Source organism: Falco punctatus (genome assembly GCF_963210335.1).
Source record: "Falco punctatus genome assembly, chromosome: 4".
Classification (NCBI taxonomy): domain Eukaryota; kingdom Metazoa; phylum Chordata; class Aves; order Falconiformes; family Falconidae; genus Falco; species Falco punctatus.
In genome coordinates, this window is record NC_137583.1 from 15798745 (window position 1) to 15825842 (window position 27098).

General features: G+C 42.1%; 1 protein-coding gene across 1 annotated transcript in view; it reads left to right on the forward strand.

Moving 5' to 3' along the window:
- The window catches only part of PTPRG (protein tyrosine phosphatase receptor type G), a 427945-nt gene that overhangs the window by 358744 nt on the left and 42103 nt on the right, over nt 1-27098 (forward strand). Inside the window, exon 14 of the mRNA XM_080382926.1 lies at nt 25126-25217. Coding sequence (XP_080239052.1) covers nt 25126-25217 — 92 coding nt within the window. The remainder of the gene's footprint in view (nt 1-25125; nt 25218-27098) is intronic.

The following is a 27098-nucleotide window of genomic DNA, read 5'->3' on the forward strand; positions in this document are numbered from 1 at the left end:
GTAAAAGTGTATAAAAAAAAGGTAAATGTGTGTTTTAGAGTAAATCAACAAGCAAGCAGAACACAAACTGTCCACAGTAACATTTCACGTTATGCAGACCATGTCATTCAAGTGGTAACACAGCATTTTGTGTGCCCTTTTCAGTGTGATTACCTTTCCTTAGGAAAATAAAATATTTATCTCTGTGAGTGTTTTAAAATAAGGGAAAAAAAGATCCTCAAACACAGTGGAGTCTAATTTACAAGTTTGAATGGAACTGTGGTCTGGATTTTCAGGAAGAAATACTTTGCTTAAAATGTAATGGAATAATGAAATAATTTGCTAAATAACACCATCAAAGCAAATGGCATGAAAACGAGTTTGAGACAGATATTTCAGTAAGGGAAACATGGTATTAAAGTGCACAGCAGAGAAACCCTCGTTATGAAAGGATAACCCTCAAGGGGACAGGCGTGCTGGACCAAGGGGTCTTTTCTTGCACAGCAGCTCTTTGTTTTGATGTGAGAAAAAGCATTACAGAACAAAACCCAAAGAACTAGAAAATGCAGAAAAGACATAGTTACCCTGTGGCAATACATTTTGAAGATAAAACAAATGATATTTTCACTTATGCATTTTTGAGCATTTGTGGGATTAGATGATTTGAGACCAGAGGTGACATAAGCAGAACAATGAAGCAGAGAGAAGCCTTCTGCTTGTTTGCATTGCGTCAATGCCCTATTATTCAGGGACCAAAATAAGGAGTTAGGGAAGTTGTTTGTGAAGGTTTGGCAAAGCGTTTATCTCTGTTTAGATTTTTCGTAACTCATTCCATGATAGAGCAATGAAATAAGTCTTGTGATGATGTCTTGTTGCAAGGAAGCTTCATTTTGTGTTCCCTTTACTTGAAAAGGAGAGTGATAGGAAGCAGTCATTGTTTGATTGAAGCTTTTCCTTTCTTTAGCTGTTTAGCTTCCATGCTGTGTTCATTAGAGACTTCTTGTAATTGAATATATTTGGAAATTATCTGTGCTGAGTCTGAACAAGACTCCCTTATTTGCAGAGGTAATTTGCTGTTCTCAGTTCCTTTTCCGTGTGGATCCTGGACAAATGGTGAAAGAATATGATTGATGTTGAAGCAAAAGGGTCACTTCTGTCTTTTTAACATGGTGGCTGTCTCAGTAATGAAAAGGGATGGGAACTTGCAGGCAAGCAGCAGCTCTGAATTACCTTTCTACTAGTTTCCTGCATTCAGTGCTTTTAATGGCACTGCTGTGCAAAGAGGGCTATGTGATTTTAAGTTGGTAGAGTGGAAAATAAACTAGGTCAGCATAATGAAGCTGCAAAAATTGCGCTGCCTTTCATCCCGGAACAATGAGGAGAGCACCATCATGGGATGACCAGGACCCCACGACGTCTGCTGGCGCTGGCTGGTGGTTGGGCTTCCTGGCCGGGAGGGACAGTGTCAGCAGTAGTTTTAAGTTTGCTTCCATGCACCTTTGATTGCTCTTGAGGAAAAGCTGGTCTGGCTGATCCTTGAGCTGTTGTGGGCACTATGAAGGGGACTGTTGCTCCCAGGACCTCTAGTGCTTGCAACTGGTTTCTTTTAGCATCGAGTAGAGAATTTGTCTTAGCAGACAGAAAAGGTGTGGGGAGACCAGATCCTCATTCTACTCAACATGTAGATTCAATGTTTGCTTCTGCAGTGACACAGCAGTATTTCTTTTGCTGCTTTCATTCCTTTCGTACTGGTTTCTGAAATTGTGTGCTGTAGGGACAACCACTGGATATTTCTAAGAATTAATCACTGGGGTTTTAGGATCTTTCACTGGAGCACTACTAGCTCATCTAGAGGCCGTTAAAACGTGTGCATTGGGAGGTGCGGTTTCCCGAGCACATTAGTTTTTGCATTTCTGGGCATTTGTTTTGCATCTGTGATTTTATACCTAGACACAGTATCATGAGATCCTTCTGCAGTTCTTCAAGGTCAGTTTAAAATTTGACTTGGATTGTCTGCAGTCTTTGCCACTGTTATTCTCACAGCCTTTTCTACAAGCTCTGAGAATTGCAGAGTGTGTTTGGAAGTGACCTCCAAACTATTTAGGGATTGAGTGTGACTTCAGTTTATTTTGTAACAAGGTAAGTTCCTATAGCATGCTGAGCCATAATATGGCTTGAAACGTGTTTTTCTAGCATTTCCACTATATTCTGTTGCAAATTAAACAAGTCCTGGGCATTGACACTTTAAGGGAAACCCACGGTCAGTGCCACTTTCTTTTTCACAGAGGTGCAGGAGGGTGACTAGAGTTAAGAAACCAACTAAAATACTTCGATACACATTAAGTTCTGTCATTTTAGGAAAAAAAAACCCAATACATATTTTTAGGAGTGACTGGTGACCTTCCATTCTTTGTTTTCCATTCCGATTTTTAATCTAAACACTACAATCCTATAGAATGTGCTTTCAAAGGGAAAAATAAGCAGAGAATATTAAGAAGCAATTAAGATTTTAGAGTTTAGCCAACAGCAATTTTTAAATGGGAACTAAATTATAGCCATTTCTCATTTTCAGCTAAGAGGAAGAAATTAATTCACAACTATAGCTGGAGAGTTTTCTTTTTCTTTCTTTGGAACAGATACCATAATTCACCTTGAATTATTGCTGCCATCAACATTGTGATCCCAAAGACAAAGCGGGAATATTGTATTGCATTTCTTATTAAATCAAGCTGTTTATACAGTGCTAATATGTTTACATTCAGGAGGGATTTTTGGAACAACACAGCTGCTGCCTTTGAAAGAGCAAGCAAGCTTGCATTGCTTGTTTATAGTCATGTGCGTGTGTGAGACAGCTTGGGAAAAAGATGCCTTTAATTTTCCTTAGGCAAAACCCTATAGAATTTAGTAGACAGTGAGAGTTTTCTTAGATTTTTATTAAGCATCCTGTTGAATTGAACAGAATCCTTGAGATAGGTCCTGTGGCAGAGCCTTGTACTTCTCTGGCAGAGCCTTGTACTTCTCTGGCAGTGCCTTTCTCTGCAGAAGAAATGACATTGAGCACCAGGAGATGTGGGTTCTTTTTCTGACTCAGTCATTGATTTTCTGTGTGACCCAGGGCCAAGTCACTTACGGTTTGACAGTATTGTTGTTGAACTCAGTGGCAAAGATCTCACTTGGGAGCAAGCTCAGGTGTTCAATATTTCAGCATCTGAGCTCTGTCACTGGTAAAATAGCACTGAAGAAGGTTGGTCAACCGTATTTGTAAATCAGTGTGTAATATAAAAATGAAAGCTGCAACGTAAGACCAAGAACATGTCGAATAACCATGCCTTGGAAAACTGCCTTTTGGTCTTAAATTCTGGGGAACTTGCACAGCTCCATAGCTAAGGCAGTCTTCAGTTTTAAGGGGGGGGAAAAGAAGAACTTCTGCCTGTAGCAGGTAGTAAAAAGTGCTGAAATTGTTATTTGAACCTATCTCTAGGTTTTATTTTATGAGTACACAATGTGTTGTTCATCTACTGTACTGATTGAAAAAGGAACATTGCAAATTTACAGAGCATTGTAAAATTGCTTGCTTTCAATGATAAAAGCCGCTTTTAGCTTACTCTAAAATATTCGTGATTCTGCTTGTTTTCTCACTCATGTAGGATGCTAGGTGGTAACACTTTCTGAGAGCCTGTGTGTTGATTTTGAGAATGCCTCTGGTGCAGTTGCATGAGTATTTATCTTAATAGCAGCGGTTCAAGCAGCCTCCTTCATTCCTGCCCTTGTTCTGCCCTCTGTGATACCAATGCAAATGTTTGTACAACCATGTGAGGAGCTGGACTGAGAAATAATCCACATTTGCAAAAAAAAAAAAAAAAAGGGGAGAAAGGAGCTTTCATGCCTTGATTTAAGCCAGACTAGCTCCCAGACCAGAGTTGTACCAGCATAACTGAGCAGGAGGGATAGGGATGCTCACACTGACTGCCCCCAGTGATAACCGAAGACCACATCCAAGCTTGGGGATGGCAGTGCCCCAGAGTTGCAATTCATGTCATCACAAGCGGTGTGGAGAATTAGCCAACAAGGGCAATAGATTTCCTAAACTGGGAGACAGGCAATACCCCAGGGAGACGAGGGGAAATGTGGAGGTGGATGGCGTGCCTGAAACCTCATGCAGCTTCCATCTCCTTTTTAGTGACCAGATGTGCCCTGCTCATACTGAACAGGGCATGCCTTCATTTTCCTCTGGGAATGGCCACGTCTAGGCTTGTATGATGACAAACAGCCTCAGAGGGATGGGGACGGGGCAGGTCACTGCCTGGCAAGGGGGATGCAGCCCAGCCTGATTCAGAGCCCTCAACCCAGGCAATGCAGAAAAAGCTCTTCAGCTTTTATTGCAGAAGATTCAGTTTGTATTTAATTTTGCCAGTGCCAGAGGTAAAGGTACTGAAATATTGGGCCCTTTTGTGTTCTGTATCTTAAAGCACTGCTCGTTTTCATTAAAAAGGAGCAGGCCTGTGATCAGCTCCCTCTTATCCCATGAAGGGAACTAAGCTTATGGGGACTAAGCTCATCCTCTGTGCTGACGACAGGCAGCTTGCTTTCAAGCCTGAAGCTCAGGGCAGCTGCCGGTTGCTTGTTCTAGCTGTTGATACCATTCTTTGAGCGCTTGTCATTCTTCCATTATGAGGAAAATCAATATGAAAACTTCTCCGACAGCGTCTGTGCTCTTCCACCCGGCAACGCACAGCCCGGGGTGAGGGTGGGAGAGCCCACAAGGAGATCTGCTAAGGCCAGATCGTAGCATGCCGCTGCCGTTCCTCCCCTTGTTGGCTCGTGGGCTTTTATCTTTCCCTCTTGCAAGGCGCTGGAAAGGATCCGGCCCGGCTGTTTGCAAGGGTGGCGGGATGCTGGGCTTTCTTCCGTGCATGGGGCTGAGGTCGGGGAGAGCAGCTGTGCAAAGGGAGGCTGGGTCTCTGCGCCCCACACAGCCATTCCTTCACAACTTCTTGCTCAATAACCATTTCCCAAATGGCTACTTTAGGGCCTTTCAGAAATCACAGGAGTTGTCAGTTGTTATAGTAACAGACCCCCTGCTGCTGAATTGGCCCTGAGATGCCCATTTGGGCTTTTGAACAGACTAACTCATGCTCATTAGACAAAAAAGAGAGAGAGACAGATTTGCAGATGGAAAGTTGCTTTTTAAGCATGCTGGATGATCTGTTAAGAGCTAGACTGTGGAAAGGGGCATGTTCTCTCATTATATGCCTGTTACTTTTACTCTTCTTTAATTAACACTAGTTTTACTTTTTCTTGCAAACCAGAAATCTGCAAGATTTCCATTTCCTCACTGGTGAGGCTCGTAGTCAGCTGCCGCTTTATAAACCAACCATTTTTTCTTGAGCAAGGAAGGTTGGAGAGGGATTTGCCAAGCTTAAATGCAGATCGATGGCAACTTTCAGGACTGTAAGGATATCTACAAAGCTCAGAACACAGTGCTTTTAGTCCTAATTGTACAGCGTCAGGAGCAACATAAAAAATCGGTAAGCATGTTTTGACCCCAGAATGTCTCATTTCAAGGAAACCATCTAGATTTTGCTTCAGGTTTAAACCTGGGCAGTCCCATTGACATTAACAGAGTAACTCCTGAATAACTGGTACCAGCTGAATCAGACCTTGCCCTTGTAAATTTGAGTCCACATGAGTGAAGAACCTGTATCACCCTAAACGGGTTCTCGAGAGTATGCCGTTGAAATAAGTAACTTCTTGCCAGGTGTCTGAAGCCAGCTTTTTCCTGTGTCAAGCATGTCCAGCCTTCATGTGAATTTCATGAAGCAATGTTCTCCTTTCAGCTGTCCTGCAAATGAAACACAAATCCAGATTTATAGCAGGCCGGTGTATCTCCAGGTGTAAATACAAGAGGACTATGGTGGTGGTTGTGCGATATGAGGAAGCTGGTTAGATCAGATGGGTAGGCAGGGCTGTTAGCGGAGAGGGGGAGCAAGTGCTCTAGTACTTGAAAGGGGGTCTTTAAGGAATACATGCTCTTCTGCACCCCTTGTGCTGAGGATAAGGAGTCTTTGACTTAAATTGCAGCAAGAGAGAAATTTAGGTTTGACACTAGAATAAGCTTCGCGATAGGAAAGACAATAAAGCAGTGGTCTACAGAATTTCCATCATCTCTAGGTTCCAAAACAAGGTTAAGCAGCCATTTGTCAGGAGCACCACAGGACTCATTGATGCTACACGGGAGCTTCGAGGCCCATTCTCCGCAGCTTTGCGGTGTGAGCTTTAAAGCACACAAGCAAGTATGAGAAAAGAGGAGGAATGGTGTAGTGTGATAAATTGTCCTGTAAATCAGAGACTAGGAGCGTGAAAAAGCATTTGGAAGACACAGTTTAAATGCATCATGTTTAAAGTGAGTAAAGTGAAGCCAATAAAAGAGCACATCTAAGAACTGGGGGGGGGGGGGGAGGGAGGGAGAGGGGGGGCTCTAACTGTGGAGAGAGAGTGAAGGGAAGATACAAGTGGGCAGGAAAGAAACCGCAAAGGCAGCTTGCAGAGGACAACCGTGTCAGGAGACCCACAGGTTGGTGGAAAAAAAATCTGTTTGGAGTTTTGTTCCATCTGTTCTCCTGCAGCAGGGAGCCTAGAAGTAGGGAAGAGTTAAGAGTACAATGATCTGAAGTTTAAAAACAAAAACAGAGGAGAAGGGATTGGTATAGCTGCAGTTTGTTGTTCCTGTTGTGTGTTATCTATGGTACCATCTGCACTGCACATGTCAATACTGCCCTGTTAGGAGTGAATGCCAACGTGAGCCCACCCCTGCCAAGGGCAAAATACCCAGGGTGACTGTGTCTAGACATCCCTGGAAAGGCTGTTACATGAAAGTATTTTCTTGCAAAGGAGATGGGGAATGGCGGTTGCTCAAAGAACCAAGATTTCACAGCTGTGAGGCCATGCGTGCCAGCGCCAGCAATCCTGGTGCCTGCTGAATTGTGATTATTTTTAACAGCACCTTTAAATGAGAATTCTTACTCTGAAACTGTGCGTGTTCCTCAGCTCCTGGGATGTTCATACCATGTGGGTCAGTTGTGTTAACATCTTTCCTGCAGGCACTTTTATGGATGTGGCCACTGAACTCAGTGGGAGCCCAGATCTGCATCACCTTTATTTTAAAAGATAATGTCAAGCATGCAATCACAAATCAAACAACAGGAGAATACGTGCTTTGGTTGTGGAAGACTGGAATTCAAAATACCATGTTGGTGACCTTGAAAACTCCCAAACAAAAAAAGTACACTTTTTTATTTTTAATTTGCTTTATGATGTGTCCCATAAGACATTTAGGCTATGCTTTGCCCATAGGCCCACACAGGCCATCCCTAAAGGGGATGAAGTTTATGTAAAAGTCTTGGTAGCACATTGGAAAACTTTTGTTGACTCACTCCTCACTGCTTTGTTTAGAGGTGTAACAGCATTTCTCCAGCATTTCCAAAAATACCTTCTTCTGCAGAGAGAGCAAAGGGGAGCAGGCAAGGGCAGCTGAGGTCAGGCAAGGAGGGATCTGCGGCATGGCTGCAATTGATCTTTCTGTTTTCTTTCTGTGGAACTAATTAAATGGATTAATTGCAGATATTTTTTTTCCTGGAAATGCCTTTCCCAGTGTTGCTGTAATGGTGAGGTCTTGGAAAAAAAAAAAAAAAAAAAAGGCAAGATTTTATCTGTGCAGTAGCTGGATAAAAAGTAGTACAAGGCGTTAAGTTTGAACGAATATTTTTTAAACATTCAAATGTTCTAGTTAAGCTCCATTAAGAACTGGTTTGTAGGTGCTGAGAAATAATATGCCATGAGTAGCATGTGTCTTCTCATAAGCACAGCAGTAGAGGATGCCATGTACCACTGGCTTTTCCTACTCATCTGTTGAGTCTTTTGCAAGTCTTTTGCAAGTTTCTACAGGAAACTTTTTACAACTTCAAAATTTTTGAACTCTGGCTGTTATAGCTGTGATAGGTATTTTAAAAGAGAAACAAATTTCACAAGTGCTTTTTGCAAAAATAAATCACTTGGGGGGGGAAAAAAGCTATTTCCTAAGAAGACGGGCACATTCTTTTTCTGTTCCCCTTCTCAGCTTCAAGAAACAATTTATTAACCCATTGTTGTTTGATCTGTTGCTAGTTTATGTTTTCTATTGATCTGTTGCTAGTTTATGTCTTTTCTATAATATTCTTAGCATGTAAGAGTTTGTATTAAGGTGCATACAAGTACCTCTGGAGTAGATTTTCTCTAATAAATTGGTAGGTTCAGAGCTAGAGGAATGTCTCGGACAAACTGTGAATGAAATATCCTATAATACAAGTAGATGTACCCGGAGGGAACAGTATACCTCTGCTGTGAAACTGTGAATTAACCACAGCAACCAGATAAATTATATTTTTTCTCTCTCCTTGTAACCATAAAATACAGCTATTGAAGGGCCCTGTGCTGTCCTGAGTCCCACAGCAGCATTTGGACTAACATTAGCACGAGCTATTTCACAGCAGGATGTGGTCTGACTGTAAAATTGTAGAGTAAGAATATTAAATCAATTCAGTAATCTTAACTGCTTGGATAAATGCTAGGAATCAGCAGGCTAGTAAAACAATAACAAGCAGGGATGGACTTAATTTTACTTTTCTTAAAACCTGTGCAATTTGGGGAAAAACAACGTCTTGGAATGCACATGTGCTGCTATTACAAATGTTGCAACTATGTGAATTCATTCAATTTAGTGTAGAAAAATAAACATGCAGTTCGTTAAAAGAAAACATTTCCTCTATTGCTATAACCAGCATGTATTTTACTTTACTGACTTACAAGTTAGAATCCATTTGAGTTCTAACTTTTACACTGAAACAGGTGTAGGTGGCATGCCTGGTTCTTGATCAGTGGGGTTGTTTCATGTTTTAGAAATCCCATCTTTTCCAAACTAGAACGAAGACGTCGTGAAATAGCCTACAAAGCGACACTTATAAAGCAATAGAAATAAGCCAAATTTGAATTTAAAAAATATTGTTAATGTTAAAAATAAATAAATAAAAGCATTTCTCTATAGTAACAAATGTTTTATTCCCTGAAGGCTCAAATTTGGGTTTGTGGTTTTTTTCCTTCTGATCAAATTATCAGTTAAATGGATATATTTCTGTACAGTGATTCATTGTCTAAAACCATTTCTTAACCACCATCAGGAAGTTTCCAGTGAGTGCTGGTAAAATTCCTCATGTTTTGTAGCAGCATGAGCTTATCTCATTCGCCCCCGTGTCAAATATGGTTTAAGCCGTTATGGATCGAGGCATGTTCTGTCATGCCACAGATTGGGCTCAGGGCTATGATGCTGAATCCCTGCAGGTGGGGGCTTCTCCAAGTCATGTATAAAGGGATATCTTCCCTTTGGCACAGGCCTGAGGCTGGTGATCCAGGTGCTCCTTAGCTGCAGCAAACCCCTCACTAGCAGTGGATGGAGATAGGAAATGACGTTTACCCCTGCTGATGGGTATTTGGCATGAATGTGGGGTTTAAATGGGAGTAAGAGGATAGCTCTCTGCAAGGCAGGCCAAGGGAGAGCGTCTCCTGCACCCGTCACAGGACATTACGTCTGCCAACCTTAGTATTAGGGGCTGAGTAGTTCATCAGTGAGGAGAATTTTATGCTGTTAGAGAAGTCATCAAAGTAAACTGGTCCAAGAGCTTTCCAGCTGCCTCCCAGCTGTTCTCAAGGTATTTATGTCCCCAAGCTGGTTCCACTAAAGCTGAGAGGAGTGTGAAGGGATGGGCACTGCAAGGGCAGAGGATGCTGAGCAGGGACCAGGGGGAGCTTCTCCTCCCGCAGTGCTGGGCAGTGCTCCCCCGGCAGCAGTGGTACCCATGAAGGTTGCAGCAGCTGTACAGTGCTAGCAGTACCGAGGGCATGGAGGACTACCAACCACACCATAACTCAAAATGATGATCATTTACTCTTCAGTCTTGCAAGTTTCCTGAATTTCAGTGTTCATTGGTAATAGCAACTGGTATTACAAACATGAAGTGAAAGCTGTGAAGATGCAGTCCTCATACTCGTCATGTTTTGGTTTGGTTTTGGGTTTGGTGTTTTCTTGTTTGTTTTTTTTTAATAGAAGCCTAGGACATAAATGTACCAGAATGGTTAGTCTCTTCCCATTCATACAGCTCCTTATTTTTGAAGCATTCAGGGTGCTGCTTCAATCAGGGAGTAAATGGGTTTGCTTTGCAGTTTGCTTTTCAGAGCCTGCAAATGATGGTTTTGTGAGTTAAGGCTGAATCTAGGCTTCTTTATCCACATAATCAACATTTACACAACAGCAAAAAAAAGATTCTCCTGGCCCTGATATCATTGTGGGCTTCATATTCATTTGAACAAACTATTTTTTACAACTTCCCTCACTGTCATAGGTACAGGCAAGCCTTTTAACCTAAAATGGCTTTTCCTGCAATCTGTTTATTCTTCAGCAAGCTTTTCTGTAGGCTTTGCATGACAGAAGTTGTGGTCATGTTTTCTGCTAATACCTTGTCTCCCTACAACTATACACTTGTCTGGTGCCCTTGTTCTGTCTAATTTTGGGGACCAGGAAGAAGGGAGAGAGCGACTAACAGCCTAGCAAACGTCAAGGATATTTAACTTGGTCTACATCTGACAGAGTTACTCTGAACACGCTTTGTGATATTAAAGAATGTATGCACCTTATATTTTTCAACATTAATTCTGTATTAGAAAACAAATCTAATAACAATTAAGTTACACTGCTTGTATGCACAAATCACCATAGTTTGATTTGGGTGATATTTAATATGGATTCTATCCAGGCAAAGCAATTGTATCCATGGGGAGACCAATCCTAAAGAATAAAAAAGTTGAAAAGTTTTTTTAAAAAATGTGAGCAAAGAGAATAATTCTCTTTTTTTCTGAGGCTGGGGAAATAAAGTTTCTGCTTTCCAAAGGAAAATACAGTAATTAGGAAATTTGCAAATGGAAATTAGCCTGTGTTGGTCTTCGTCTTTATTTATGTCATTAAATGGAGTCTTTAATTAGCATATATATTATTCATGTTTCAATATAATCCATTTTATAAGTCCAAGTTCAAATATAAAAATCAAAATGGGCTTGATGCACCCTATTGTTCACATGCAAAGCAGCTAACATAGATGTAAAGATATGAGGTGAATTGAAACATTCATATTTCATAAGGATGCAGTCTACATTTTCTGAAATTATGGCTTGAACTCTTTATTTTTAACTTTTTCTCATTTGCATACATATTAGTCCCTGTTTAAATGAAGTGTTAATTCTATTCATTAGACTTCAGTGAATGCCTCTAACTCTCCTGATAATCAAGCATAGGTCCCTGGAAAGCAAATTACGGACTTTCATGTTGCAAACCCCATTGTAAACGTGACATTTATCACTGCAGAGCCAACTCATGTAGAGCACGTGGCTGCAGTCAGGAGGGCAGAACCCTTTTCCTTATGCTTACAGTAACAATTGTCATCTGTGAAAAAGGACCTGGTACCTGGTCCCCGATGTCTCTTCAGAAACAATTGGGCATTTCACAACTGTGCCACTCTCTTGATGGTAAAAGTGCCGGTTCAGCTCTTTGGGGGAGAAAGAGTAACTTGACTCAGGTCCTTACACAAACAGCTTCAAGAAAATGGGCCATCAGGAGTCTTCTGTTCCACATAATGTGGTGGTGGAGATGAGAATTTGGGGACCTACAAGGGCTCTGCAGCACTCTGGGGTGTATTTGGCTGTCAAAGCAGGAGCCTGCAGACTTGGCTTTGCTGCCATACAGAGTGCACTTGTGCTTCAAAAGCTGCAAGAACAGTAGCCCTGAAAGCATAAGCACGAAGGTGACAACAGTGCAACAGGAGTCCTTTTGCTGGCTTTCTGAGTCACGTAGCAAATGGTGGAACTGTGGTCCGTGGGAAGCAAAGGGGCGACGAAATAGTATTGGAGTTTGGTGTCTGCAGTTGCGTATTGATTTGCCAGGCTGTGACAATTAATCTTTTTAATTCTAGGTATAAAAGCATTGTTATCCCAGTGGTGAACCTGAGGTGATAATTTTGCAAGGTTTTATGTTGATGGGGTGAGCCCTGAGTGGTGCCACACAGGGAGTTGCCATGTGTGCTCTGATTAATAAAAAAATTGATGGCAAGGAGAAAGATTCCTATGCCATCACTGTGAGGAAATGCTTGACATCTTTAAAGGCCCATAAGTTCAGTTTCCATCTGTTTTTTTGCAGAGTCTGGACCTTTTCAAAAGCAGTGCTGATGTGCTGTAGGGAATTAATTTAGCTCTTTGTGGTAGCAGAAGGTTAGAGTTCAACATCACTGTTTTTGTTATCCACACAGCTACATAGAACAAGTTCCCTGTTGTAAAGTTTAAAGGAATAGGTGGAGACTACTAGAAAGAGACCTGTTGTCCCTGCAGCATAGTTTTATTTGAGGTGCATGGAATAAAAGAGCAGGAGAGAAGAAATCACAGTATTTGATACACATTCTCAGCAGCTGCTTCATCTCACCGTGTCTGAATGTGTAATCTCACTCTCAGGAGCATTCTGCTTGAGAAGCAGCTGGGTGCTTCTGAACACAGAAGAAATACTCCTGTTTCACCAGCATTTGTGATAATACAAGCTGCAGCCAGGCCTATGGGGAAATGAAAAGTCTGTGTTTGCTAGCGACGCACATTTGGGTGGGTTACAGTGTTGTCTGTAGGATCTGAGCATGCACTTGGATTGTCCTCTCTTTCCTTAGCAATGCTTTCTTGTACTGGAAGTGTACAAAAGAATCCCTGAGCTTTGTACCAGCTTTTTTAAAGCACTTAAACCATCTGCAGCGCTTTCCTCCTTCACTCCTTGGATGGCAAGTGTGGGGTCCATTGAGTTCCTCACTGCCAAACTGGGACAGGCTGTGCTAATTTCCCAGTGTGCTGAGCACAGAAAAGGATGCTGAAGAAAAGAGGCTTTAAACCAACTGTAGCTCAGGGTTTCATGTTATCCACAGTCCTCCAGTTGTTTGGGGTTTTTGGGAAACCTGGAAAGCAGACAGCTCAGCTCATGGGGGAATAAGGCAGTGGATGAGCACTTCCCTTCCATGCCTTCTTCCAGCATTTTTTTTCCTTGGTGTGCCAGACAGCATCTCCCCACCCCAGAGAGAGAGACATTGGCAACCTCACTCCTCATTTTTTTCTGGTGACTGGATTAGCTGTAACATTGTCATTGCTCTCCGCCAACCTGATTGTATTGACTCAGCTTTCTGAGAAGCTGGAGTTAAATTCGTACAAGTTGGATGTTTTCTGTTACAGCTCATGTTCTGTTTTGACCTTCTTGCCTTCACATATTTTCCCCTTTTAAAGTTACTAGCTGTACCTGAGATCTTACCATCAGCGAGCCACTTTGTGGAAACAAATATTAATTAGATGGCTGCTGATAGCATCGCATGGGTAGAAACAAATGCTTTTATAATAAATGGAATTTAATATTAATTGAGTGGTTTGGCGTTAAAGCAGGATATAAAGTGACAAGCTCATGGCACAGCAAACTGCCCTTTGCAGAAATCCAATTAGAAGAGTGAGCAGCAAATTCTAAGCAAACTTGCTATAATCACATGGGGGCAATGTAAGAAAGAGTGGAGCACAATTTGGAGACTGGGACCTATCCCCTTGAATGTCTCGTAATTTCCTTGAATCAACATTTAGATACTATGTGGTACCAAGTTTGCATTCTTCAGCTCTTTCCTGGCAATGCTGCACCCCATTGCTCTAGTCAAAGTGGAGAGAGACGGTATGTTTTGCAATAAAAGGGCACATCAATTAAGTGCACTGTGTTCTGCTACACGTCTGTTGGAGAGAAGTGACTCATTTGTTAGCCTGATGAAATTACTTTGCATTGAAAACTTGTGCTGATGTTACAAGGTTTTGCCTGATCACTTGAAGCAGTTACCTTTGCCATTTCCTCAGCGAGAATGATCAAGAGTTGTTCCCTTTCCAAATTGCAGTGTTTGTTTATGACTTTGAAAAATAGATGATTTGCTGAGATGTGTCACAGATAGTTAAGTGCTGCCTGGAGTAACCAAGTACAATTGTCACAGGTATAGCTCATGTCCTAAAGAGTGATGTAAAATGTTTATTGGGTTTGAATTGTTCAAAAATAGTTTCTCTAAATATTATGCACCATTTTCATCTGGCAGATGGAGTTTCAGAAGCTGCTATAACAAGAGTTTGTGGCATTTCAGACAACCTGTGTATTGTGTGAAATTGGCTTAGCAAGCCTCTAAAAGGAGGAGGGTGCAGGATGTAAAGCGAGGGTGTAGGAGTGATAAAGACCTAAGCACGGCATCTGGGAAGCTGGGGCAGTGCTTCCAGGCTGACGGAGAAGCACATGGGGAAAAAAAAAACCACAAAGAGCAAGTCAATTTATCCATCCTGTCAAAATGGCTACGATCAGCCAGGAGGCAAATGAATAAACGGATCAACAAGTATTTCACACTTGTGTGTTCTCGACAGGAAATCACAGATCTGAAACCAAATGTCTGGGACAAAACTACCAGAAATAGTGGCAAAATACTCTGCTGTTTAGTCTACATTTCAAACATTTTTAGCTCACAAAACTCCTTGGATTAAAATAGTGGAATAAAACAGGAACCTGTTATTGCAGTTGCCAGTTATAAGCAAAGATGAAAATAGTTGGAGTGGGTCTAGCAGCAGGACCTCGGTCCCCGCGGGAACCTCCCTTTGCCTGCATACCTGAACGTGCCTTGTTGGCCGTGGTGATTGCTGCTGTCATTTCCAACCCCAAGCTTACTGTCTAATTGCTGCACTAATGTCAGCAAAAGCACCACCAAAGATCGCATCAGAGCATGGAAATGACATGCATGAATACAGTAGGTGGAAAATTAATCTGAATTGCTAGAGGTGTCAGGACTGAACAATTCACCTAGGAGCAGACATCTCCTACGTTCCTTGAGGACAGTGTGTCTGCCTGCGCAGCCACATCGCTTCACCAGCTTCAAGAAGAGGAAATTCTGAGCCAAGAGCTTGTGTTTAATTTACATGTCTGCTTCTGAGCAAGTGCCTGATGGATCCAGGTGTGTTTCTTCATACATTAAAAAGCGTTCATACGTTTTTGCTAAGATGCAAACTGCAGCTCTTGTGGGCTTTTTTTCTCCTTTTCCCCAGCCCCGCATTTATCAACAGTGAAAGGTTATAAAGAGCTTAATAAAAGGTAGATTAAAGCTTTGGAAATAGTGCAAATAAAGAGAACGGTCTATAAATAGAGAATATATTAAACTGTATTTGGTGTTAAGGGATCTAATAATTAACATAGGTTGGCTGTATTTCTCTTGTTTCACTTATCTGCAATGAACTTTTATCTTGAATCAAAATGTTCTCCTCCTGTGATTAGTTTCATTATTAGCTGTTTCTACACACTGATTAAGACAACAGGAAAGCAATAGTTTACTTGCCCGAGTGTATACCTACTGAAAAAAGTTTGTCATAAGGATGAAAGCAGTTTCTAATTTTCAGAATATTTTTTACTGATTTCATAAAGGCAAAGTCTCTTCTAAATCTGTTACTTTCTGATTTTTCAGTTCTTGACTTCTGTATAACTGGGGGCCTGTTAATAGACTTCATGGTAACTTTTCTGATATGCCTCATACTTCGAGTCCTTTTTCTGTAATAAATGGGTATTTCCTTGACACTAAAACTTCAGGAGCTTTGAATGTGTTACAGGGCTGAAACTTCAAAGATGTCCTTTTCTTAACTATTTTGAAAAGGGAACTCTTCCTTGCTTCATGTCAAGGACTTTCAGGATTATCATTCTAGTGATGCCTCTGGTGTGGTGGATTCTACCTCCATTACTTGCTTAAAATATTTCTAGAATTTTTCTTAACGGCTTTTTTGGTCTGTGGCGATGGTAATTTAAAACATACATTGGTTTTATTTTCTCTGCTTCTTTATTATGCCTAAGTATGCTTCATACTGCTTACTGCTTTTTGGTATTAATTCAATTTTTCTTATAGTATTGATTCTCTTGGTATTTGTTTGGTATTATTGCTATTGTTGATGCTATTTATTTTTTAGAAATATACAGACAGAAAATACTGCACTGTTTAATGCAAATGCTACTGGAAGGATCTTCCTGAGATGCAGGGACTTTTTATTCTGATGTATTAATTGATGTGGGTCTGTTGTGTTTAGCGAAGGGAGCCGGGTGGATATGTTCACATCACGCTGATTGTCCGATTTAACCAGAACATCTCTTCAGCGAATACAACTTGCTTCTCTGCGGTATAGCTCTATTAATGCAGAGCTATGCCCAAGGTACTTAGCCCAGCAGATAAGGAGTATTGGAGCGGGCAGAGCTCACACTAACGTGCCTGCATGTCTCCTGGCATCTGAGATAGGTCACTGGGGTCTGACTACAGTATTTTTACAGAGCTAGTTAGAGATGTATTCGGTATACCACAGCGAAATATGCAACGTGGTATTTCTTAGTGGTTTGGTTCAATGGATGGTAGTTTATTGTCTCTGATTTTTCTGTTTCCTTGTCACATTTGTTAACCTTTGAATGCAAGAAACTCATTAAAGCAATTCCTCAGACACACATACTCCAGGCTTCCCCAGAGCTCTCGAGTCACTACCAGATTAGTATCAGCGACAGCAAGAAGCGAATTTCCAAATAGGTTGATTGATAGCGAGATTAATGATCCTCAAGACTTCTGTCCAGGTTTATTATTTGGCAGCTTACAAATCTTCGCTTTCAGGGAGATGGGTGAGGAAGAAGGACCAGCTGGCTGCCACCCGGTCTGTCTGTATTAGCGTGATGAGGTGATGTACGTAGCCCTGTCAGAGCACTAGCATTAAGTAGTGTATTTTCAGTGTTCTCATTATCTGCCAGGTACTAAATAATTTGCTTCTCTGCTCTCGGTGCCAGCTGCTCTTTTCTTTTCCTTTGTACTGTGCTTCCAAAGGTATCTTTTTGTGCCATGTCTAATTGTGTTCTAAACAGAGTTAACAGAGAGACCATGAAAATTTATAAGCAGCTATTTCATTTTGAAATGGCCAACAAAAAAAGCCCACCCTCCAAATACACGATAATGAAAAGAGAAAGGAAATAATCACACTTTTAACATTTTATCCTGGCTTCAAATAAGCTAAGCATGAAATATGTCCAGCAGTGTTGGGAAAGCTTCCTAGTTCTCCCATGCCGCTTTAGTCCAGGTGCACGTGGACATGGTTGTTGAGAAACAGGGAGCTTCCCATTGAGTATTTCATTGTATTTAACTAACTGGCATTTCTGCCTGAAGATGGGCAGGGCCATCAAAACAGCTAAAAACTGTGCCTGAATATTTAGCACATTTTTGTGTTATGCTTAGGTCCCAGGCCATGGCTTGGAATACCTAAATTGAATGTTTTGATGTCCCATTTGGAGGAAGGAAAGAATATTTTTGCAAAGGAAAGAGCAGAGCTCTTCCATTTTGAGAGTAATTGGGGACATTGAGGTGAACATTCCAGAGAGAAAGCCAGTTTCTGCTGTCCTCTTTTAGGTGGGATCATCTCTGTCTTGTTTGTCTTATAACAAAATTTCAATCCAGAGGAATTACACTTTGCATTTAAAAGTACCTGTATTTTAACCTCCCAGTGTGCCACCCTGGTTTTATTCTTTCCTTTCTTGAGATTCATCCCAAAGGGAATTCATGTCCTGAAATGATAATATCAAGTGTGCCCAATTTTGAGTTCTTAGAGGTGCTACTAAAAGCTCCTCTCTGGTAAGAGGCAATCTTCATTGATTGCTGCAGTTCTTGTGATTACAGAACAACTCTTCACTTGGTTAAATTTAGCTTCCTTCTGTGAAAAAGTTTTAGGTTCCTTTTTAATATTACATGATGTTTAGGGCATTGGAGGTACTACACATTTTATAGGAACTGCCTAAGATATGTTTTGATTGGAAAAGGCATATCTTTGTTTTCCTCTGTGATTTTCTAGTCTTTATTATGAATGTTGCATTAAATAAATAGTTGGCTCAGGGAGAGGAAAATTAATACATCAGGCTTCCCTTTGGTTTTTAAAACCATGCCTAATTTTTAAACCATTTTAAGATACCACCTATAGGTTTCTCTACCCCATTTTTGCCTGAAGACATTAAAGTTTTGAGTGGTAGTGCATATAACCAGGGCACTTGTTCTCTTGCAGCAGAAAATACTGATGAGTAAACCCATTCAGTCATCTGTAAAATTGCTGAGTGTATCCAACACAGCTGCTGTGAGTATTGATTAAAGCAGGAGGGGAAGGTCTGATGCTGCTAGCCCTGTCAGAGGTCACCAGGAGAGTAATTAGCTACCAAGTGTTACAGGGCCAAGTGTCATCACAAATAAGGTTTCACCATCGCCTTCACTGTTCTCCAGGGGCAGCAGGAAGATGGGACAAGAAAGCGTGGAAAATATTTGTGCTGAGTTAAACTAAGATTTATCCACTTAAATTTGCAGTTAAAGACCTTTCTAAGTGCATTTCTGCACTGGCCACCTGGGCACTTTCTGGTCGCACAGCTGATGAAGGGGGGAGGGCTTGAAAGCAGCTCATCTTAGTGTGTGCTGTCATTTCTTAACTGTTTAATTATTTGAATACCTTCCTAAAAATTATTATTTCTTGTATAATGTCTGAGTTCAATATCATATGTGATGTGAATGGGTGTCTAGTCTCTGGTGCAGAATAGGATCTCAGAGGGTAGGGAGAAGAGGATTTTTAATTTTGTGGAGAGCTGTGTAGTCAGCTGGCAAATTTAGGCCATAAATATTAAATTAGCTGCCTTTCCGTGTCAGAAATCCCTAGTCTTGTTTGCAGATTAGTTTTTCAGATGGACAATTTTACTAGTGGTGTGTTTTTCATCACAAATACTGTCTCAAAGTTTTGTCTGCCGCTGCCTTTTTTTTTTTTTTCCCCCCTTCCATCTGCCTTTTCCCAGCCTTTTTCTTGTCTTTATTTCTTACGGTACTGCAGAATGTGTGGTTGAAAGTATGTGTGGTTGGACTAATGATTAGCGTTTGGATCCTTTTAGCTTTTGCAGGACTGTGCGGGTGTGCAACAACTCACTAATGTGAAAAAGCGTTTCTCCTTGCCCAGAGGAAGTCCCCTGAAAGGGACAGGCTACTTTTCACCATCCTGTCTGGGAAAGGATGCCAAGGACTTGGCATGCTGTGAACTTCTGAAACCCATCCATGTACCATCTAGACCTCTCCAGTTATCCTATCTGGGCAATGCTTGATGCTGCTGAAGAAGATTACAGGCAGAAATTGCTTTGTGAGAGAAAGTGAATCATCTTCGGGAGGGATATGCAGGAGAATCGGCATTATTGTCGAGAAATTTTCCTCCTTTTTCAACTTTCCTTTGTTCTCTTGGGTTTTATGCATTCCTGCTTTGTATATCCTCCCATAGCTCAAGTTCGGTCAGCCTTTGCTGCCTTACCACTCCAGTGTAGCATAGGTTCTTTTATAACTCTGCTTTTGAATTCTGATCATTAAGCGTTAAGACCTGGGATTGAAAATAATTGTAGAAAATTGGGGGAATATAAGCCATTTTCTGCCCAAAAAAGAGTAAATGCAGATGCCCCTCTGATACAATGAACGTAATATCACTGCTCCATGCTGGTTGCTTATTCATATTCATAAGATCAGCTTTTTTTCATGTGGTTTTCTCTTCTCTTTTTCTTCTTAACGCTTGAGTCAGTTTTATTGCTCATAAAAATCAGTGACTGATGACCCCAGCTAGAGCAGTGCAGACTGCAGACAGCTGTTGTCCAGGCTCCCATCCACTGCTCTGCTGGTGACATGGTCATGATTTGCAGCGCTTCTGTTGTTCGGTAGTCTGCAGCTCTTTTCTGAGGAGTCATTGCCAATTCTGACAGTGACAAATGCTTGCCAAGGAATAGTGAAGCTAGTTTAAAGTGCAGAGCCATGTGTTACTAGTACACTTGACTGCATACATACTCTGTTTTTGGTGCCAGCAGAAACCAATCTTAATTGTGTCTCCTGGAAAACATGCAAAACAGTTCAACGAGAATCTGAAGCATCTTTTCTTCTACTGAAAAGTGAGAATGAATGTGCAGAGGTAGTGAAAGGGATCATTTCCTGTCTTTGGGTCGTTGTTTGGGAGTTATTTGCAGACCACCCCCACCCCGGTGATGGAGGAGCGTGGTGAACGAATGCCTGTATCCAGGTTGCATTTGATAAAGGCTGAGCCATGTCCTGTGCAGCCTGGTTTAGAGGTCCCTTACAGATCCTGCTTTGATTCTTGTTTGATCTTACCTGTTCTTCACACCAGCTAAGGACTGTCTGTTCAATAAGGGTGGCTGCAGGGACTATTGGTCTCTTTCTTAATAAATGTACGTTCAGCAGATCTCCTGTCTATGGGACTGTGAGAGGCTCTTTCTGGAGGAAGGGTACCCAGAGGACAAGGTTTGCCCTGCTCTGACAGAAGTGAATAGGCCTCCAGGACCCTTTCAAGCCATCTGCCCTCAAATTGGTCATGCTTTAGGAGGTAATGACCCAGGAAGAGAGAAGTTGCAAGAAACTGGGAGCCTGGAGCTCCTAGATGCTATTACAGCAATAAAGTATTAAAAATCTGGCTAGCCTTGGAGAGGGAATACATGCTGCTCCAGCCAACAGAAATGCCTGGAAGAAGGAGTAGATCCCTAGTGAACAAGGAAGCAATGAATGTGCCATTTCCTTCAGTGTGTGAGGCAGGACATGACTCTTGGGTGTCCCCAGAAAGTGAAGCATTCCCTTTGATTTTTCCTGTGTTCAGCCACTATCCTGGTGGCTTCAGCCAGCCACTGCAGAGGCAATCGCTCGCCCTCTGCAATAACCCCCTGCTCCTTCTCTCCCTGCCTCAGCTCCAGAGCGTATCCCTCGCCTGTCATCACAGATCAGGAGATGCTGCCCACGCTAGACAGAGTACAGAGGAGTAAAGGCCAGACGCTGCCCTCCGATCTATTCCCAGTGCTCCCATCAGCTGCAGCCTGCACTGTGTGTTTGTGTTGGAGGCAGTATTAGATAAACACTAAGGTGCTATCTTCTACACAAAAATAAAATGCATCCATGCTTTCAGGCCATTATGTGATCAGGTTCTCCCTCTTGCTTTTAGATGAGTATAAAAGAGAAGCTGCTTGAGGTTTATTAACTAATAACCAAGGAAACTTGTTTTGAGTGTCAAATCTCATGAGGCATCTCTTCTTCAGGAGCTAATCTGCTGTTTTGCTCAATGGAGATGGAACAAGCATTTAACCCAGCTAATCAGGACCAACTCGGCATATTTTTCTGCTTTCAGCTTGATAATAAGGTGCTGCTGCTCGGGACTTTGCATCCTGCTAGTTTGCTTTAATAACTCACTGCCAGTATCTCTGCAAAAAGATTCTGGGCAGGGGGATGCTCTCCCTCGCCTTGTCTTTGCATTTCAGACCCTGCCTCTGCTCCTTCTCAGGGGAGTTGCTAATCTCGCAGTGTTTTACTTTCTGCATTTTGGTCCATATGTGACAACTGTGTGTCTGATCACCACAATCCCGAACAGTTATTGTACCCCAGGGGAAGAAAGCCAAAAAAACATATGGGGCTAGAGAAAATGGTGTGCTTCACTGCACACAGGCGTATTTCAGAGACAACAGAGTCTTTGGTATTTTGCAGAAAAGATGCGGGCTCTCAGAAATCTTCCGGAAGTGAAATCAAGGCTGTGATTTGCTTTTCCTCCACCAGTGCTGCAAGAAATGCAAGAATTATTCTAAAATTAGTGGTTTGGTTGTTAAGATTTTAATAATATTTATGCCACTGACAAATTCCGTTCGCTCATTCACTCAGGACTGCTGACAGTGTTGGTTTCCTGAGCAAACAGGCACGCGGGTGCAAACACCTGCACATGGGTACACACTGGGGTTAGAAGTTACAGGCTGACGTGCTCATGTGAAAACAGTTGTAGACTTGCAACTTGTCTAGCCCTGCATCCGCTCCCACCTCTCTCCGTAGCTGCTTCTCCAGTGACTCGAAACAAGCAATTTTCTGCTCTCATCCTTCTCCTTTATCCAGCCCTTCCCATATACGTGCACAGCTTTACTGCAGCCTCTTGTAGCCTTAGCAACTGCTGCTGCTTAAGGTTTGTGTGCTGAGGGAAAGGTGATGGGTGGGGGAAATGCCAGGGGATAGAAAGGAGCATCCTAAACTGGGGGAGAAGGAAGATACTAAATTGTCTGAAATGCCTCTCAGTAGTCTTGATCCCAGCTATCAGTATTTCATTAGTACAAACTAGACAAGTTTGACAAAGGCTCTTCTTGGACCCAGCTGTTTCCTTGCTCAGGAAAAATGGACATTATCCAAACTGGGGGCCTGGAGGCATCTGCCTGGTGCCCCTGGAGCTCCCTCCAGGATCTGCACAGAGGAGAGATGCAAGAGTAGGAAACAGACCCAGTAAGCAGAACTTGCTAGAAAATGCATCCAGTGAGTTTGTAAAGCCCATTGTAAAAGGTCTTTTAAAGATCAATCCTCTCTGTCCTGTTCTCAAGTTTGAGCCTGCATAGTCCCATCAGTGCTGCCTTCTGCTGCCACCAGGCACCCCTGAGACCTGGAGGGAGTCACCAGGACAGGGATGTAATGGCCTGTGCACAGCAAGCTCAGCTTTAGAGGCTAAACTTGGAATATTTACAGCTATTATGAAAAAGTGGGGGGGAAGAAATGTTTGAGAGGCATTCTTTCACCTAACCTGCCAGTATCCAGTATTGTAAAGTAATGAACATGCTGTGTTATGTATGTATATACATAAAACAATGGGATGTTTGTGACTTGAGAAAATCTTTAGTCAAATTCCGTGGTGGCTGCCTTTTCAAAACAGCTACAGAAAGTCTTCCAGAAATAAAATAAAGAATTGCTAATGACATTAATGATTGTAGCAAACTTTACTATGTGAAATATTCACATAATACATTGTTATTCCAACATTGTGCTCAGCAGTGATGTGCTGGACTGGGTGTTCTGCTATTGCCATCATGGGCCTTACAATATCGCATGATGTGTTTATCAACACAATTACATATTTTGAGGCTATTAAGGAAAAGCTATCTTATGGCTGCATAAAAAAAACCATAATGCCAGCCTATCAGAGCCCCTCAGAGTATAGAATAACAAATTAACAGAAAATAATTGCTTTTCTTCAGTATCATCAGCTTAAAAAAATCCTGTAAATCCCTGCGTAAAGGTCTGTCTTTCTATCAAACACCTTCTTAAGGCCTTCATTACCAGGAGAAGCCGTTCAAGGATTTTTGTAGTATTGACTCAAGGGAAAGAGCCCCAAATACATCAAAATCAAGAATATTTTGCCTGTTTCATATTCATAGTTTCTTCTTTATGTGCGACTGATTTATTCTGCTGCGTGCCCCCAGGGTGTGCATTGTCCAAAATAAAGGCTGCCAAAAAAAACTGAGAACAGGGAGCAAGTAGGATGGGGGGAGTTCAGCCGATGTTTTTATATGGCTGTGAGACTATTGCACATCTTGCATCCTCATGTGTGAATTCACCTTATGGTGTTTCTTAACAAAAGCATACTCGCTAAATAAATAACTTCAGCACAATGCAAGACATCGTGCCTGAAAATAGAAAGCTGCTCCGAGACAATTACTCCATGCTGTGAAATCCGCTCTCTCCTGCTTCAGTATTGTCTTAAGTTGTACTTGTGCAGCCATAGCATGTGCTTGTGTTATAAAGCACTGTGACTGCAGTAGAAAGTACAAATGCATGGAACGCAAGCACCCATGATTATTTCAGGGTCTGGTTTCGCCTAAGAGAGTGGTTTGATTTTCAGTGACTATTTCGCTCCCTGGCATGCATGGATATTGAAAACAAAGGGAGCACAAATTACTTTGAGGAAGTCTGCAAAGCCAGCGTTGCAGAGTGGGCTCTCTGTGGAGAGCACAATGCCCAAATTACAGAGAAGCAGACTGCAAGGCAGAAACTTGTAAGCCACTACGTGCAAATACGTTTCAGCAAGGGAAGCGGCAACTTGACAAAAGGCACAGCTCACAAGGCCACCTGCAAACTTTGCCCAGGTGTTGAGAAGCAGTTCATTAAGGGCTGCAATGAGGGGGATCTTTCTGCAATGGGAAGCTATTGTTAAGTGCCTCGACAGATGAGAGCAGACCCTTCTCCTGCCACAATAGCTGCTCACACCAAGCAAGACTCATTAAATATTCAGTTCCAGCCTCAAGCAGCTCATTAAGTCAGCAATGAGCGGTGACGCTGGTGTTGGAAAACCCTGCCTCAGTTAACATCACCATGCAGAGTCTCCTCGGATCTCTTGATGTTATTCTGCTCAGTACCTTTTCTGTGATGACCAGCTTGTGCTCTCTGCTTTGCATTAAATACAGGTAAAAAAAAGTGTCAGGTGGATTTAAGTTCTGCTGTTCTTTATAGGCCTTTTCAGAGATGACTCCTGGAGCCCTAGCTAAGTGTCTATTGCGTTTTTCTGTAGCAGTGTATGTAATACAAGTTTGCAGGATGGGATGAGGGTTATATGGCTTTTGTGTTAAAAACAAACAAAAAAACGTTATGTTTGCAGAATAACTTTCATGGCAGAACACCATGACACACAGCAGTTACAAATGCTCTATTACTGTCTGTCGGCTGTTACACAGCAGAAACTTTTACAGTAAGTGTATTTTCCCTGGAAATGCTGGTGTCTTAGGTGGATTTTGGCTTGAACTGTATGCTGGATATGTTTCTTGTGTGCAGAGTTTCTTTCTGAATGATGTATTTGAAACCTGTTTTGCAACCGCTAACTTTTGTGAGTGTAATTTCATATTCAGTAGTACTTAGCAATAATATACAGAAGCATTAATGATGGGTGGATGTCAGATGTCAATGAATTAGAGCACACCAGAATCCAGAATTAGGACTGTTAATTGTAGAAAACACACATGTTTTCACGCATTGGTATTTCAAAGCTATAATGTCTGAAAGTATGGAGCAGAAATGGAAGAGAAATGGAGAAGCAGAACATGTGCAAAAGTTTTTGGCTGTTGTTTCAGAGGGTAGTTTTTCACACCCTGAATTTATTATCTTTTTTTTCTTTTTCTTTTACCAGAAAGTGTTTTCAGACTGCCCATTTCTATGTGGAGGACAGCAGTTCCCCCCGTGTGGTCCCCAATGAAAGTATTCCCATTATACCTATTCCAGGTAAGACAGTCTTAAACTGCTGTGCTTGTGCTACTTGGAGTCTGTTTTAATTACATAAAGAAGAGAAGGATATGCTTGTGGTAATTCATGGGGGGTTGGTAGAAATTTGTTGTATCAGTGCTGCTTCATATACTATAAGGTGCTTTGCAATGGGGCTTTGAATGCCAACCCTGTATTTTTCCCTAGGCACCTCTCTCGTGTTGTTTTAATAGAAATTTCTGAATAACCTTTGTAAAATGTCAAAAATACGAGCAACACTTCTTAAAAATACAAAGGCATTGCATCCAGTGTGGAATAAGCCGCTCCATCAGGGAGGCTGTGGACAAGGGTTACGCAGCTCCACCGCTCTCTCGAGAGCGGGGGACTTGCCCCCCACTTTCAGGTGGGCAGAGGTGGTGTCTGCGGGGTCTCAGAGGGGAAAGCAGGACGCAGGGAAAAGCAAACAATCGCAAGTAAAGTCCAAAGGCGTATGTTAATTTGGTATTAATCAAGTTACCAAAAGCCAAATCCTCCCCTCAGCTATACCGACAGTGAAGCTGGAAGCAGAGTTTAGTACTTTTCTCTCTTTGTGAGACATTTCCCCTAGGAATTATTAAGTGTGGGATCCAGCTCCCTTTAAGCCGTGATGACAGAGAGCAGCTTGGTGTCACAGTGGCCTTTGCAGCCACTGCCTTGTTTGATGTTGGTTCGTTTCACAGGCAGAATTAAGATGCCCAAAGTGTTGTATTGACCTCAGTCTGTCAAATGCTCATACTCGCTGCTTCAAGGTGGTTTAAGTTTCCTTTTCGTATTCTGTAATTTGTGTCGTTGGTGTAGGATTCAGTCTGTAGCTAATTAGGTTCATTTTACCAAAAAACATTCAAAGCCATCTCTGAGACACTGAAGGAAACATGCTTCCTAGAAAAGTGAAAGAATCCGGTTATATTTTCCTTGATTTTATTCAGTAGACATGTGTGCCTTATTTCTAGAAAGAGTCTTTCAGAGTAGCCATGGGAACTAATATGAAAGGTTAGCTATTACGTTCCTGCAGAAAACATTAGGCAGTTTGCCTTGCAGTCTGATGCTGTGCCACTGAAAAGAAAAGCAAACGTGCTATCATCTCCTCTCCTTTCTGTGGCAGACATGTCCTGGCCACCTCGCGTCCTTTGTAAGAAGCCACCCTTCTTCTCCTTTAGGGTAACGGGAGATGGGAGGTTTTAGCCTTGCAATGAGCTTTCACAAAAGAACCTAAATAGTTGGAGAACTCCATTCTTCCTACTGTAAACCCGGGATGAGCGCTTCCCTGTTGGGGCTGCTTTTGGCAGTCAGCTTAATGGTCCCACCGCGCCTGCTGTCGTGTGGTACCTCCTTAGAGCTTGCGAGGAAGGGGAGGGTGAGCTAACCTGGACCCTCTGCAAAGCAGTGTCAAAGCACAGGGGATTACGAGCACAAGGCAGTGGGAGGAGATACATTCTCCCCTTGGAGAGAAGTCTCTGGCCATTGTGTAGGTTTTTCACTGTAATTGAGACAACTTTTTTATAGATAAAGAAACCAGCAGAAAGTTCAGCATCTTTTCATGCTGTGGTCTGTGTTGCTGAGACAGTGGTTCTTCCCCTGTTTTGCAGGGATGTTCTGATGGTCAGTCCATTAATGACCGGACAGCATTCATATAAACTGTAATTTATACTGAAGAAGTTCCATTAAAACTGTTCAGGTGACAGGTACCATCAGGCTAGCACATGCCATTCTAGCATGTAACAACAGGTGACAGAACAGAAGAAAATTGCTTTTTGGGGCTGTCTTGCCATGACTAGAACAAGCTGGACCACAGCAGCTTTGGGACTGACATGATGCCCCATCACTGCTGTGCACACTGTGGCCTGCTCAGGCTCGGTAATGCTA